Consider the following 14,151-nt stretch of genomic DNA (forward strand, 5'->3'; position numbering starts at 1 on the left):
GGGTAGAAGGAGGAGGACAAGGGGAGGGCGCGAGAGGGAGGGATTCCTCGCCCGCCGGCTCCCGCCCGCCCTCCTCCTCCCTTCTCCTCCCTCCGCGCCGCCCGCCGCCCCGCCTTCCTCCTCCCCAATTAAATGACCCAACGCTTTGGCAGGCGCCGAGCTCGCACATGCGGCTGCCGCTCCAGCCGCCCGGGGCCCGCCGCCGCCGCCGCCGCTGCGTTCCGGGCGCGCTGGGCGCGGCGCCGCCGGGGGCTGGGCGGGCCGGGGGCGGGGGGGGGACGCCCCTGAGAGCGGCGGAGCTCCCGCGCCCGCGCCGACCGCCCGCCGCCAAACTTTGCGGCGCGCACACATGCTCCAAGTTGGGCGAGGCGGCGGCGGCGCGGGCGGGCGCTGAGGGCGGCGCGGGGCGGCCATGAGCGGGCGGCCGGTCTCCCGCAAGCAGCGGCTCATGGCCGCCGTGGGCGAGCGGGCAGCGGGCGGCGGTGGCGCGCCGCTCTCCTGCTTCATCTGCGGCGGCGGCATCGGGCGCGGCAAGGAGCTGAAGCTGCAGGTGAAGCAGCCCGCGGCGGCGGCGGCGGCGGCGGGCGCGGGGACCCCGGCGCAGCCCTTCTTCCCGTTCCTGCAGCAGCAGGAGCCGGCGCCCGGCGCGCGAGAGCTGTCCCCGGCCGACGGCTGCGTGCTGGTGTGCGCCGTGTGCCGCTGCTTTCTGGGGGAGCAGTGGGCCGCCTTCGAGCGCGCCCGCACGCCTGTGGACAAGCGCATGTACTGGCTGAAGCGGCCCCACCAGTGCGACGCGGGCGCGGGCGGGCGCCGCGGGGGCGCTGGGGCCCCCCGCGAGTGGAACGTCGCCTACGCGCTGGGCGGCGCGGCGGGCGACGACGACGACGACGACGACGGTGGCGGCGGCCCGGGTCCGCGAGCCGCCACCGAAGAGCCTCGGGACTCGGAGCTGTCGGAGCTATCGGACACCGACCCCCTCTCAGAGCCCGACCCTGTCGCGCGCGACACCGTAAGTCCCCGCCAGGACGGGGCGCCAGCGGCGCGGGCCACTCCGGGGCCTGAGCCTCGAGGGGGCCGCTGCCAAGAGTGGAGGCTGGTGACGGGACCCCCGTCGGGACAGAGCGCCGAGACCCCCGCGCAGGGTGACTTGGAGGAGGAGGAGGAGGACCTCTCAAAGCTCCACGTGGACGGAGAGCCCAGGACAGGCATTAGGCGCAGGCAGAAAGGCATTGGAAGACACTGGGTCCCTGAGCCCCGGGCCAGTGTCTTGAGAGGCATTCAGGACCCTTGGCAAGCCCTTCCAGCCCAAGTAGCCCCTGCAGATGGCATGAAAGGAGCTCCTTCAGGCAGGGCCACCAACGCTCCGGACAGCAGGCTGCTAGGGGAATCCCGTGGAGGATACCGCCTATCCGAGGACAGTGATATCAACATCACCAGCGAGGAGGAGGACCGAAAGGAGCAGCCTCTCCCGCGCTCCGGCGGCCCCAAAGAGAGGGAAAACGGTGGCCGTGTACCCCGGGTTTCTCTTGAAAGTCGGGCTGCTCCACCAGAGGGCCTTTGCTGCTACATCTGTGGGTCGGCGCTGTCCCCAGCCTCGCAGCACCAGATCCACGTGCAGAAGCAGGAGAAGCTGGCCCAGGCCCCCTTTTTCCCCTTCCTGTGGCTGCATAGTCCACCTCCCGGGGCTCAGCCCATCAGCGAGGGAGGCAGCACCCTGGTGTGCCCCTGCTGCTTCTCCTCCCTCATGCAGCAGTGGCAAAGCTTTGAGCTGGCTAGTGTGCCTGTCCTGCAGCGACTGTATGTAGTGCCTCTGAACAGCCACGCCCCCGGCATGGCCTCCAAGGGCAGGAGGCTCCCAAGGGAAGAGGGCCCACCCTCAGGAACTTTGCCAGAGGCCTGCTACCTCTGTGGGGAGGACTGTACCCCAGATGCCCGGGCAGTGGCCTCCAGGATTCTCAATGGCAATGCCAGGAGCACCATGCATTTCCCCTTCCTCAGCCTCCTGCCTTGTCCCCCCAATGCCCGAGGCCCCAACAAGCGCTGTGAGGTCCGTAGTTGCCCCAAGTGCTTCAGCGTCCTGGAGGACATATGGGCCCTGTACCGGGCTTGCCAGAATGAGGAGCTCATCACCTCCGTGCAGGGCTTTCTGGGCAGGTACCACCAGGCCTTCCCTGCCTCCGACCCTGCCCTCTCCGAGCCACCTGCATCGACCCAGGGCAGCACCCTGTCCATCTGCTACATCTGTGGGGCTGAGCTGGGCCCCGGGAGGGAGTTCCAGCTCAACGTGAACCCCTCCAGTTGCTTGGGCGAGAAGGAGCCCTTCTTCCCTTTCCTCACAGTTTACCCACCCGCCCCACGTGCCAGGCCTGCCGACTCCACTGGCCTGGTGGCCACCTGTGTGCTCTGCTACCATGACTTGCTAGGCCAGTGGCTGCAGCACGAAGCACGCAATGCCCACCACGCTGTCAGTGCCTGGTCTCGGCAGTACCAAGTGGACACGTTTGTGTGCTTCTTCTGCCAGCAGGAGAGGAAGCGGTGTCTTGGGCTGAAGGCTGTGCGGGTGGCCCGGCTGCCCTTGTTTCTCTATACCCTGCGAGCAAGCCACAGCCTGCTGGTGGACGACGGGCGGCAGCTGATCATTGGTGCCTGCATGGAGTGTGGGACCCTGGTGTGTGCTGGCCAAGGACTGACCCGCCAGGGACCCATAGGCTGGAGCTCCCCAGTGGCCGCGACGATAAAGGTAAGCGGCGTTTCTCATCCTCTGAAATTTGTGCGGGAAAAGGAAAGGTGTCTTCTGTTCTTTTGCCAGGAGGAATTTGCACTGATTTTGTGTGGTGTGTCCCAGCAGGTGGTGCCCTCCGTGAGTCACCAGGATGGTGTTTGGTGGCTTTCCTGGCCTGGCTGAGCTCAGAGGCATGTCGCAGATTAGAGGAATTGGGGGCCAGGAGTGGTCTTATGGAGGAATAGGGCACTGCTGAAAACACCAGGCATGAGCCTGAACTTGGGTGTGTTTGCAGCAGAATCTATCAAACAGAGGAAGTTCGGGGCATGTCTGTCGTCCGTCTGATAACATTGGTAATTAGTCCAACCACACAGGTCACCAGGAGGTCTCCTTACTTACCCCGGTTTCAGACACATCAGAGGTGGAAGATCCCCTTCACTCTAGCTCTCTAGCGGCTTAGCTCTTCCAGAGTTTTCCACCCAAGTTCACACTTTTCCTTTGTGACTGGTTGCTTAACAACAGATAGATTTCCAGACCTGGGGATTTGGGACCCAGGGGGACAGTGGCCTAAACAGACTTTTCCCCCTGTGGGTAGTGAGTCTTTCTTCTTTGCAAGTCAGCTGTGCAGGAGGAGGCAGGAGGCCTGGCGCTGGGCCTGTTTATAAGGCGCCTGTCTTCACGCCGCCTGCCCAGGAGGAGCCAGACAGGGCTCGGTTCATTTCAGATCCGGCTTTGCAAAGGCCGAAGCAGGAGCTACCCCCTGGTGAGTCTGAAGTGGGCATCTGTGAGCTGTGATCACCATCACAGCCATGAGGGCCATGAATCCTGATTTCCACCAAAGACAGACCAGCTTTCAATCAGATGCCTATAGTGGTAGGCGCTGGGCGAGGGGCCGGCAGGGCACGGGGATGGGGAAGGTTGTCTCTGGCCTGTACAAGAATAGTCATCCCATCTGTTTGAGAGGTTCCTGGTCCTGCTTCCCATGTGTTCATGTGTGTGTGGTGGTGGCACCTATAAACTGGACCCTGTCTGAATTTGGCCACCTCCCCTCATGTAGGTGGCCCCAGGCCTCATGCTCTGTCCAGGGTTCCTTCTTCACCGATGTTGCTTTGGACTTTAGAGCTGCCTTTGGGGGGCTTTGGCGCAACGGCCTCGCGTTTTGCATGGTGGAGTGTATCACCTCTCCCTTGTGGCGGATGGCAACATCTGTGCAGCGCTTGCTGCTGCAATTCTGAACCATTGCTTGTTTCCAGAAGGGCCTGGCTTCGGAGCAGGACAGGGCCAGGTTCCAATTCTATCTTTTCTCTTGGAAACCAGTGCCTGTGAGTTTGTTTATTATCCTCGCTAATAGATAATCCTGAGCTCGTTTCCTTGCTCGAGGAGGAAATCTCTATCATCTATCTGCCTTGTAGGGTCATTGTGAGAATTAAATGAATCGGGGCAACTTAAATGCTCCCAGAACATTAAGTGCTTGGATCGTAGTGGGATCCTCCTGTCCACCCAGTGTGTTGGGGCCGTTTTTTTTCTAGGATGCAGGTCGATCTTCCCCAAGGCTTCGGGTTTGCAGGTTGGGTGCTGATCTTCAGCTTCACGATGGTGTCTCATGGAGTAATCCAAGTGCTGTCTGTGGGGCCTCTCAGACAGCATGTTTTCTGCAGAACATCCAAACTGTGCCGAGTTGTCTTGTGTTGATTTGCTCACTCATCAGGATTGATGAGATGCCAACTATGGGCCTCAACTGATAGGAGCATGAGGAAACAAAAGAAGCCACAGTTCTCCGTCCAGCTGGGGAGGTGGGAGTCGGGGGCAGCCTGGTATGGCTGTACATGCAGCCGGTGTCTGTCTAGACGGGGTCAGCGTGAGTTTGGGAAGGCTGAATGTCAGACTAACTTTTGCACCGTTTCTAATGCAAGTTATTTTTTGCTCCTCACCATAGCCCTTTATGAGGCCTAATGACTCCTATTTTACAGATGAGTTAAGTCAAGACTCAGAAAAGTCAGATGACCTTGGTAACTCTCACACAGCCAGTAGATGGCTGAGGGGGCTTTTGAATCCAGGTTTCTGATCCCTAAGTCCTCTTGATGGGATGGAGTGGGAAAGAGCAGGAGCAAACATATAGAGGTAAGAAAGAGCCAGCAGGCTCGGATGAGCAGGGGTACCTATGGGTATGGTGGGGGCAGGATGAAGGGGAAAGAAGCATGGAGTAACTAGAACCCTTGAAATTAGGAAAAAGAGGTTGGGTTTAGAGGAGCAATGAAAAGTTCTTATTTGAAGGCTTGGAACAGGCCAGGAAGAAATCCACCCAGGGCCCGGCAGTGGTAGCAGTCCAGGTGGGTGGTGAGGCCACTGGGCCTGTTTGTGGTGGGGGCAGCAGGGTAGGACTCAGGCTCGATTAGACGGAGGGAAAGGGAGGGAAGCAAAGACTCCACCTGTAAGAGCGCCTGACTGGTTGGTGGTCAGTAGATTTCAGAAACGTAGCCTCTGCCTTTCCTCCCTCCCCAACCCTTCCTCCCATTCATTCAGCAAATATTTATGGAGCGCCTATTTGGAACTAGGTGCTGTTTCAGCTACTGAGGATTTGGTGGCAAGTGTAGAGCCTTCAGTGTCAGGGGGACAAAGAGTCAACAAGGCGTACAACTTCCTGCAGAGCTCAACACAAGCAGGGGGAGGATGAACCCAGTGTCCGGCTGGGCACGGGGATGAGGGCGCACGTTTGCGAGAGCTGGGAGCAATCTGAAGGGACTGCTAGGCAGGAACGTCAGGGGCAAAGACGCAGCTGAGCCACCTAGGAAGGCGCAGAGGCCTCCACACTCTTTTTCTGTGCCCTCTCCCAAGCCCTTCGTGCTCAAGTGCATGTTCTGTGTCTCTCCCATTGGTGTGTGGTTTGAGAATTTGGATGGGAGTGGCTGGGGCTTTGGAGAGTGGCCGCAGGGAAACCACTTAGATGGGAAAGCGCGTTCCACGACCTCATCCATACTGCCTCCTATAATGCCTCAGCTATTTCCTGTTAAGCATTTATTCATTAGTGACTCAACTTTAAATAGTGTGAAAGAAAATGTGAAAGGCAAGGAAGGGAGGGAAGAGGGAGGGAGGGAGGAGGGAAGGAAGGAAAGAAGGAAAGAAGGAAAGAAGGAAAGAAGGAAGGGAAAAGAAAGGTCCCTGATGCCCTCTGGATGCGTTTGTGGATTTTCTGTCAAGCTGGAGTCCTTGCCCCCTGGAGAGCACCCTGCTCTGTAGCCACCAAGTCTCTGAGCTGGCTGCTTCGATGGGGCGTTGTCCGGGCTGGGCTGGGGAGGCTGCAGCCCACCCTTTCAGGTCCTTCCCTGAGGAGGAACTCAGTCACACACAAAGCTCTGCAAAGCCACAGAATGACCTTGGGTTGGCCTTCGGACAGACCTGGCTTTAATCTTCATTCTGCTGGGAGCTGGCTGTGTGACCTTGGGTAAGACTTATGCCGTCTCTGAGCCCTGGTCTCAGTGGAGATGATCATGCTCTGGAAGGTTTGTGATGTCAGAGCAGCTGGCATGCAGCAAGGGTACGAGACGTCTATTTCATTCTCCATCCCTGAGGTACTGGGTACTGTGCTGGATCTCTTATTGTCACCCTCAGGCTCTGATGTCACAGTCCCTAGCCCCCACTTTTCTGCTGGGGGTGGGGAGTGGTTGTCCCTCACTTCAAAGCTAGGGGGCACAGCTGGCCCGGCTGCCAGAGATGGCCCTAGGGACACAGTAATGAAGATGATGCCTGTATAAGGTGTTCGAGGCCGTGCTGCCGTTTCACCTGTGTTCACACTCGCTGCATCCTTACCACAGCCCTATTGAGGGAGGTGCCACTATGCCCATTTCGTAGAGGAGAAAGCTCATCTAGAGAGGACAAGTAATTTGCCTGAGGTCACTCAGTAACAACAGGACCGCATTGGACCAGTTGTCCAGTTCTGTAATCTCTGCCCCAACCTCTACTCTGTCTTGCCTTTCTGTCTCCTCTGGGGCTCCAGTTGTGCAGGTGGCAGTGCCCAGAGAAGGGACAGGCATCATTGTCTCTGCCTGTGCCTCCTCCCGTCCCAGAGCAGCTGAGTGGCAGGAGTTGTTTGCATGGACTAGAGGTCCCCCAAAGCCCCACCTGACCTGCTGAAAAGCTGGGCCCTTTCTCTTTGCGCTCCCCGGCATTGCTCAGGTGTGTCCAGTTTTCAGCGGGCACCTTCCGCTGCTGGGAGGGGCCGGCTCTGTCCACCAAGATGGGTCGGCTGCGTGATCGATTCGATTTCCTTGCAAACCAGTTGGCAGGCAAGCCTCCCTTCCCTCTTCCAGCTCTGTCTGGAGAGCGTTCTGGGTAATGGAGCGTGCAGCTGTTTACCTAACCGCACCCTGGCCCCTCACCGTGGGGACGCCTCGCCGAGCCCCCCAGGGCGGCCTCCGAGCCCAGAACAGGTGTTGCTGCCGCGGTGCCTTTCTTTTCTCAGCGCTGACATCTGAGGCCTGCAGAGAGCGTCTGTCATCACTCGCCTGTCAGGCCCGGCACGCACATCTGTTTCCCGTGTTTCCTGGCTATCTGCGCCCACACGGCTCCCTGCTCTTCAGGGAGGGCCTGGCAGCCCCTCCTGCCCAGGTCCAGGCTCGCTCGTGGGGCACCTAGGCAAGGCGGTTGATCTGGTGGGGGAACTGGGCTGACACTGGCACCTTCTCCCCGGCAGCAGTGGGGAAGTAACTAGGCTTTAGGCCTTTCTCAGGCTACATCCACCTCCTCCAGGGGAAGTCTGTGTTTTGCTTGATGGGTTGGGAGCCATCTGCTCAGAGGAGCAAACTTTCCAGACTTGCCTTGTCCTAAACCTGGAGGCAATTGAAGACGACTGGGAAAGAGGAAGTGGAGACAAAAGGTCTTCAAAACTCAGCCTTCCTTGGAAGCAGGGAAGGATCAGCACAGGGGCTGGAGGAGGGGTGGCTGTCTTTGGCTAAGGCCGGAGTCTGCAAAGCTTTCTGGCCTCTTCTCCGGTTAGATCACCCTGGATCTCGCCCTCGAGTGTTTTACGAGGGGTTGTAGGTTCTAGGCAAGTCTGCCTTGTTTGCACATTTTTTCAGTTGCGAAAGAGCCCATGTCTGGAACTCAGGTCCATCTTTTGCTCTAGGTCTGTATCTCAGTGGGTGTGGTGGAGAGGGAGGGCACTTCCTCCAGAGAGAGCATTGCAGAACTTGGCTTCTGTTCTCCACAGAGCCCCCAGTGGGGGCTTCTGGGCATAGTTGTGGAAGGAGCTTCCACTTCCCAGGTGGCCTTTGCTCAGTTTCCCCATGTGTCAGTAGGAAGGGTCTGGTCCTCAGAGGCACAGGTGGTTTGCGTTACCCACATGAAGCCTGCCTGACTGGTGGCAGGGTGCTGAGCAGGATGCTGAGGCTGTGCCTGGACTTACTGGGAAAATATCTAGCGATTTATTTATTGGCAGACTCTTCTGTAGAGTTAGGAACAAGAGAATGACTTCTTGGATCTAGGTGTTCAGTATTTTATTTTTACTTTTGCCTAGCTTTATTAATATATAATTGACACAATATTTGATAAGTTTAAGGTATAAAACCTGTTGATGTGATACATTTATATGTTGCAAAATGATTACCACCATAGCATTAGCTCACAGTGGCTACCCTTTTAGCGGTGGGAACATGTAAGGTCTGCTTGCTCTCTTGGCAAGTCAAGGATACGATATGGTATTGTTAGCTATAATCATCATGCTGTAATTTAGAGCCCAAACTTATTAATCTTTTTTTTTTTTTTTTTAACAGGGACAAAGAGAGTCAGAGAGAGGGATAGATAGGGACAAACAGGAACGGAGAGAGATGAGAAGCATCAATCATCAGTTTTTCGTTGCGACACCTTAGTTGTTCATTGATCGCTTTCTCATATGTGCCTTGTCCGCGGGCCTTCAACAGACTGAGTATCCCCTTGCTCGAGCCAGTGACCTTGGGTCCAAGCTGGTGAGCTTTGCTCAAACCAGATGAGCCCGCGCTCAAGCTGGTGACCTTGGGGTTTCGAACCTGGGTCCTCTGCATCCCAGTCCAACGCTCTATCCACTGAGCCACCGCCTGGTCAGGCAAACTTATTAATCTTATGACTGAAATTTTGTTCCCTTTGTCCAGTATCTCTCTGTTTCTTGAGGTCTAGGTTTTAAATTCCACATATGATGCTGGGGCCCTGAACCACCGTACTATTCTGTCCTGTGGAGCAGTGGTCCCCAAGGCCCGGGCTGTGGACCGGTACCGGTCCATGGGCCATTTGGTACCGGTCCGCAGAGAAAGAATAAATAACTTACATTATTTCCGTTTTATTTATATTTAAGTCTGAATGATGTTTTACTTTTTAAAAAATGACCAGATTCCCTCTGTTACTTCCGTCTAAGACTCACTCTTTTTTTTTTTTTAATTTTTTAAATTTTATTTATTTATTTATTTATTTATTTATTTATTTATTTTGTATTTTTCTGAAGCTGGAAACGGGGATAGACAGACAGACTCCCGCATGCGCCCGACCGGGATCCACCCGGCACGCCCACCAGGGGGCGACGCTCTGCCCACCAGGGGGCGATGCTCTGCCCCTCCGGGGCGTCGCTCTGTCGCGACCAGAGTCACTCTAGCGCCTGGGGCAGAGGCCAAGGAGCCATCCCCAGCGCCCGGGCCATCTTTGCTCCAATGGAGCCTCGCTGTGGGAGGGGAAGAGAGAGACGGAGAGGAAGGAGAGGGGGAGGGGTGGAGAAGCAGATGGGCGCTTCTCCTGTGTGCCCTGGCCGGGAATCGAACCCGGAACTTCTGCACGCCAGGCCGACGCTCTACCACTGAGCCAACCGGCCAGGGCTAATTTTATTTTTTTACAGAGACAGATAGTGAGTCAGAGAGAGGGATAGACAGGGACAGATAGGAACGGAGAGAGATGAGAAGCATCAATCATTAGTTTTTCATTGCGCGTTGCAACACCTTAGTTGTTCATTGATTGCTTTCTCATATGTGCCTTGACCACGGGCAGGCCTTCAGCAAACTGAGTAGCCCTTTGCTGGAGCCAGTGACCTTGGGTTCAAGCTGGTGGGCTTTTGCTCAAAACCAGATGAGCCCGCGCTCAAGCTGGCGACCTCAGAGTCTCACACCTGGGTCCTCTGCATCCCAGTCCGACGCTTCATCCACTGTGCCACCGTCTGGTCAGGCTAAGACTCATTCTTGACACTTGTCTCGGTCACGTGATACATTTATCCGTCCCACCCTAAAGGCCAGTCCGTGAAAATATTTTCTGACATTAAACCGGTCTGTGGCCCAAAAATGGTTGGGGACCACTGCTGTGGAGGATGATAACATGTTAGGTCAGAAAAACCTCACGGATCATCGTTTTTCAGACAACGTTACACCAAGGACCAACAGGCCCATAACCTAATGCCACTTTTGCTGGTTTATTTTTTCAGTAACACCAGCTAATTATATGTGTAAGTTTTGTAAGTAATTCTGGCAGCCCTGTGCTGGGGACGCAGCTGCACTTCTGCTTCTGCCCTTGTCCTGGGCTGCCCTGGAGAAACGTAAGCACACATTTTGCCTATTAGCTTAACAAATGTTTGCATGCATGCCTGCTGTCCACCAGGTGCTCTGTGAGCACCTGGCGCTCCAAGGACTGTGGAGTAGAATTCGGCAGCCTCTGCTCTTGGGTGCTAGCAGAGGATTGAGGGCGAAGGAAAGGGACCTGGTTGTAGCCATGCAGTGCGTTCTCTGCTGGGGACTGCTGAGAGCCCATAAGAGGTTGGGAAATTGATGTGTTCAGGGAAGGCTTCCTGGAGGAGTTGACATCTAAGTTGAGTCCTGAAGATTGGAAAGAAACAGAATCTGTGAGAGGTGGCTCTAGTGGCACTGTTATTTTAAAGCCTCCAGCAGATTCCAGCATGGGGGTGAGAACTGCTGATAGAGGTAAACATAGCGCAGGAGTTTTGGACTTTTTATCTTGAAGGCGTGGTAGTCACTAAAAGGATTTTGTTCTTATATTCAGTCTGTCTTTATTAAGCCCCTGCTGTGTCCCAGGAGCTATTCTGGGCATCAGGATCCAGCAGTGAGCAAACCAAACTGGGTGCAGGGAGGGACTGTGACCATGGTCGTGGAGTGGCTGGGAAACATGCGTGGGCCACGGGAGCAATGAGGAGGGGTCTAGGCAGGGGCCTGAGGCTGGGGCCAGGAAGCAGTGGGGAAGCCAGAGGGAAGGGAGGGTTCAGCTCAGAGGCCCTCAGGCGCCGGTCAGGTTCAGGTGGGGCCTTTATTGGCAAGAGGACTGTGGGCTGATTCTGAGAAGATACTGTTTTTGTTTTTAAATTGAAATAAAATTGACACATCATAAAATTCATCCTTTTAAACTGTATAATTTGGTGATTTTTAGTACATTCACCGAATTGTGTAACCATTGCCACTATTTAATTCTATATAGAACATGTCCATCACCCCAAAAGAAACCCTGTACCCATTAGCAGGCAGCCCATTCTCCTTCCCCTGAGTGTGGCAGCCAGCATCCCCGTTCTGTCCCTGTGGCTCTGCCCAGTCTGGGTGTCTCCTATCAGTGGAATCATACAGTGTGAGTCTTTTGTGTCTGGCTGCTTTCACTTAGCGATTTTGAGGTTCAACCACATATGGCGTATGTCAGTATTTTATGCTTTTTTTATGACTAAATACTATTCCACTGTATGGAGAGACTACATGTTGTTTATCCATTCCTTAGTTGATGGACATCTGGGTTGTTTCCACCTTTTGGCTGTTATGAATAGCACTGCTGTGAACATGTGTGTGCAGGTGTTTTTATGTCTGTCGGGTAGATGCTGGGAGTGGAATTTCTGGGTCATCTGGTAACTGTGTTTAACCCTTTGAGTTCTGCTTCCCCGTGGGGTGTTTAAGTAGGCAAAAAACACAATATGGGTTTAAGAAAGTCCCTTTTGTGACTCCTTAACGCCTGATTCTGTCCCCTTCCTGACCACAGTCATGCCTCCGGGTCTCTAGGCATAGGGTTTGTGTCTGAAGATGAGAGTTGGTTGGCTCCTCCCTGGGATGAGGGGAGCTGTGTTAAGAATTGAGAACAGATTGTATAAATACTTGTTCTTGAGTGACTTGCTCCAGCCATGGCCCTGGAAATCAGAAGCCTTGGATTCTGACCGCAGCATGTGTAGTGGCCTTGGGCAAGACGCCCCACCTGGCTGGGTCTCATGTTCCCCTCTGTAAAATGGGAGCAGATGACGGATTAGAAACTGGGTCCCTTGATTACCATGTGGCTATCAAGTTCTAACCATCTCGTTTCTCTGCACCTGTTGTCAGGAGTGGGGTGGAGTGGGGAGAGACCCCTGAGGTCAAGCAGGGCTGGCTTGGCTCTGTGAGCCCAGTGGCTGTCAGGTTCCCTGCCCCAGCCCTGGCCACCCAGCCCTGATCACCTCAGCCCTGGCCACCCCAGCCCTGGCCACCTCAGCCCTGGCCACCCCAGGCCTGGCCACCTTAGCCCTGGCCACCCCAGCCCTGGCCACCTCAGCCCTGATCACCTCAGCCCTGGCCACCCAGCCCTGGCCACCCCAGCCCTGGCCACCCAGCCCTGGCCACCTCAACCCTGGCCACCCAGCCCTGGACACCCAGCCCTGGCCACCCCAACCACTTGCTTTTGTTTTCTGCTGCCTGATCTGTCTGGTAGAGAACCCTGTATGAAATCAATTGCTGGATTGAATTTCCTTCCAGAGGTGCCAGCAACCTCAAATAAATGACACCAAGGTCCCAGTTGGTATTTGGCTCAGTAGAGTCAGAACCTTGGGCAGGAGCAGCCACCTCTCAGGTCTATTGCCTCCTCCTGGTGGGCTGCCGGGCCAGAGTAAAATAGAAGAATTACCCAGGGTCTACGGGAGACCCCCCTCAAAGGTCAGAGCCTACCACCGCCACGTTGTCCTGCCTACCAATTACATAGTGTCATTTGTGGGCAGAGCTGGGGACCAGGAAGGGCAGGACACTGGTCCTCACAAAGACACAGTGAGCTCTAAGGAGATGATCATGATGATGATGATGATGAAGAAGATGGCAATAGCAGATAGCATTGAAAGCATTCTTTCTGGACCAGCCACTGTCCTAGAGCTTTGCCTATATCACCTCGTGTAACCTTTCACCAGTCTTATAAGGTAGGTTTCCCTATTTTATAATATGGAAGTTGAGGAACAGATTGGGGAGGTCACTTTCCCAAAATCACACAATGGAGAAATCCTAGAGCTGGGATTCTAATCAGGCTGTTTGACTCCAGCGTCCACACTCCTTCCAGACGCAATGCCAGGATGTAGGCATGTGGGAAAGAAAGGTTGGTTCAGTGGACAGCAGATCATGGCATGTGTGGTCAGTGTGGGGAGGGCGAAGGTTCCAACCAGGACCGGGCCTGGAGTAGCTGGCAGCCAATGTTTGGTGGCCTGAGGAGGGATGGGGGTCAGGGAAGGCTGCCTGGAGGCGGAATCATTGATGGGGGGTGCTACAAATGGGTAGGATTTAAATAAGTGGTGACTATGAACAAGGCCTCCCCTTCCAGAATTTATGTGCCAGTAATGACATTTTAAAGATCTCTTATTTTATTCTCCAATTTTAATATATGTGCTGCCAAAGCGAGCACTATTTTATACTCTAAATGTGTTGCTTGGATGTTGCCTGTCAATTGATTATACTCTAGGAACCTTTTCAGTGTTTTAAAGGTATTCTCCAATTGTATTATATTTCACACTTAAAATTATTATGTGCTTCAAGACAGGAAACTTAGAGCAGGTGGGAGGTGAGCCATGTGTCAGGTTCTGCTTGCCTCTGCCCAGTGGGTCCTGCCTGACCCTCTTGACCTTTCTACAGCTGCCCACTGACTGTCCACCAGCCCCAGGACTCCTGTGGGTCTTCTCACTGGCTCCACTCCGCCACCAGCTAACGAGGTGACCATGAGTATGATGCCAGCTCCTCCAGCTACCCATTCTTCCTCTGACCATAGAGAGGGGCCTGAGCTGCCCTGCGGTTAGGTGGCATCAGTCCCATTTTTCAGGTGAAGAGGCCGAGGCTGATGAACCTGAGAGTTTTGGACCGAGTTATTGGCAGTAAATAGCAGAGCTGGGACATGCAGGAGCAAGGTGGTCTACTGCCAGGGCCTTGGCTGCCCCCCTGCCCAGGGTTAAGTGGCACTTACGGGAGATGACGGGGGACCGGCAGGGGCCTGGCTGCATCCAGCCGCACCTGGTTGAGCCACATAGGAGGCTGCACTGGCCCCTGCACCAGCCTCCAGACGGGGGCTCCTCGGAGGGAGGTCAGAGCGCTGACACACTGCCGCAATGTTTTATAAGCCTCCCTAGACCTGTAAACCCCGTCTCCTGGCTCCCAGAGGAGGGGGTTCGCAGACGGGGATTAAGGCTTGTGTGGGTTTTGACGCCGGCCATGGAGGGATGG

General features: G+C 55.3%; 1 protein-coding gene across 5 annotated transcripts in view; it reads left to right on the top strand.

The window, feature by feature from the left end:
* The first annotated feature begins 323 nt into the window (after window positions 1-323).
* Window positions 324-14,151, top strand: part of GSE1 (Gse1 coiled-coil protein) — a 471,483-nt gene continuing 457,655 nt past the window's right edge. For 3 of the 5 annotated variants that reach the window (XM_066349510.1, XM_066349515.1, XM_066349511.1), the window contains exon 1: window positions 325-2,740. In XM_066349510.1, the coding sequence (XP_066205607.1) occupies window positions 413-2,740 (2,328 nt within the window). In that variant the 5' untranslated portion in view covers window positions 325-412. Of the gene's footprint in view, window positions 2,741-14,151 lie in introns of all 5 variants that reach the window. The other 2 variants (XM_066349514.1, XM_066349513.1) reach the window with 1 other exon arrangement.

Source organism: Saccopteryx leptura, chromosome 9 (genome assembly GCF_036850995.1).
Source record: "Saccopteryx leptura isolate mSacLep1 chromosome 9, mSacLep1_pri_phased_curated, whole genome shotgun sequence".
Classification (NCBI taxonomy): domain Eukaryota; kingdom Metazoa; phylum Chordata; class Mammalia; order Chiroptera; family Emballonuridae; genus Saccopteryx; species Saccopteryx leptura.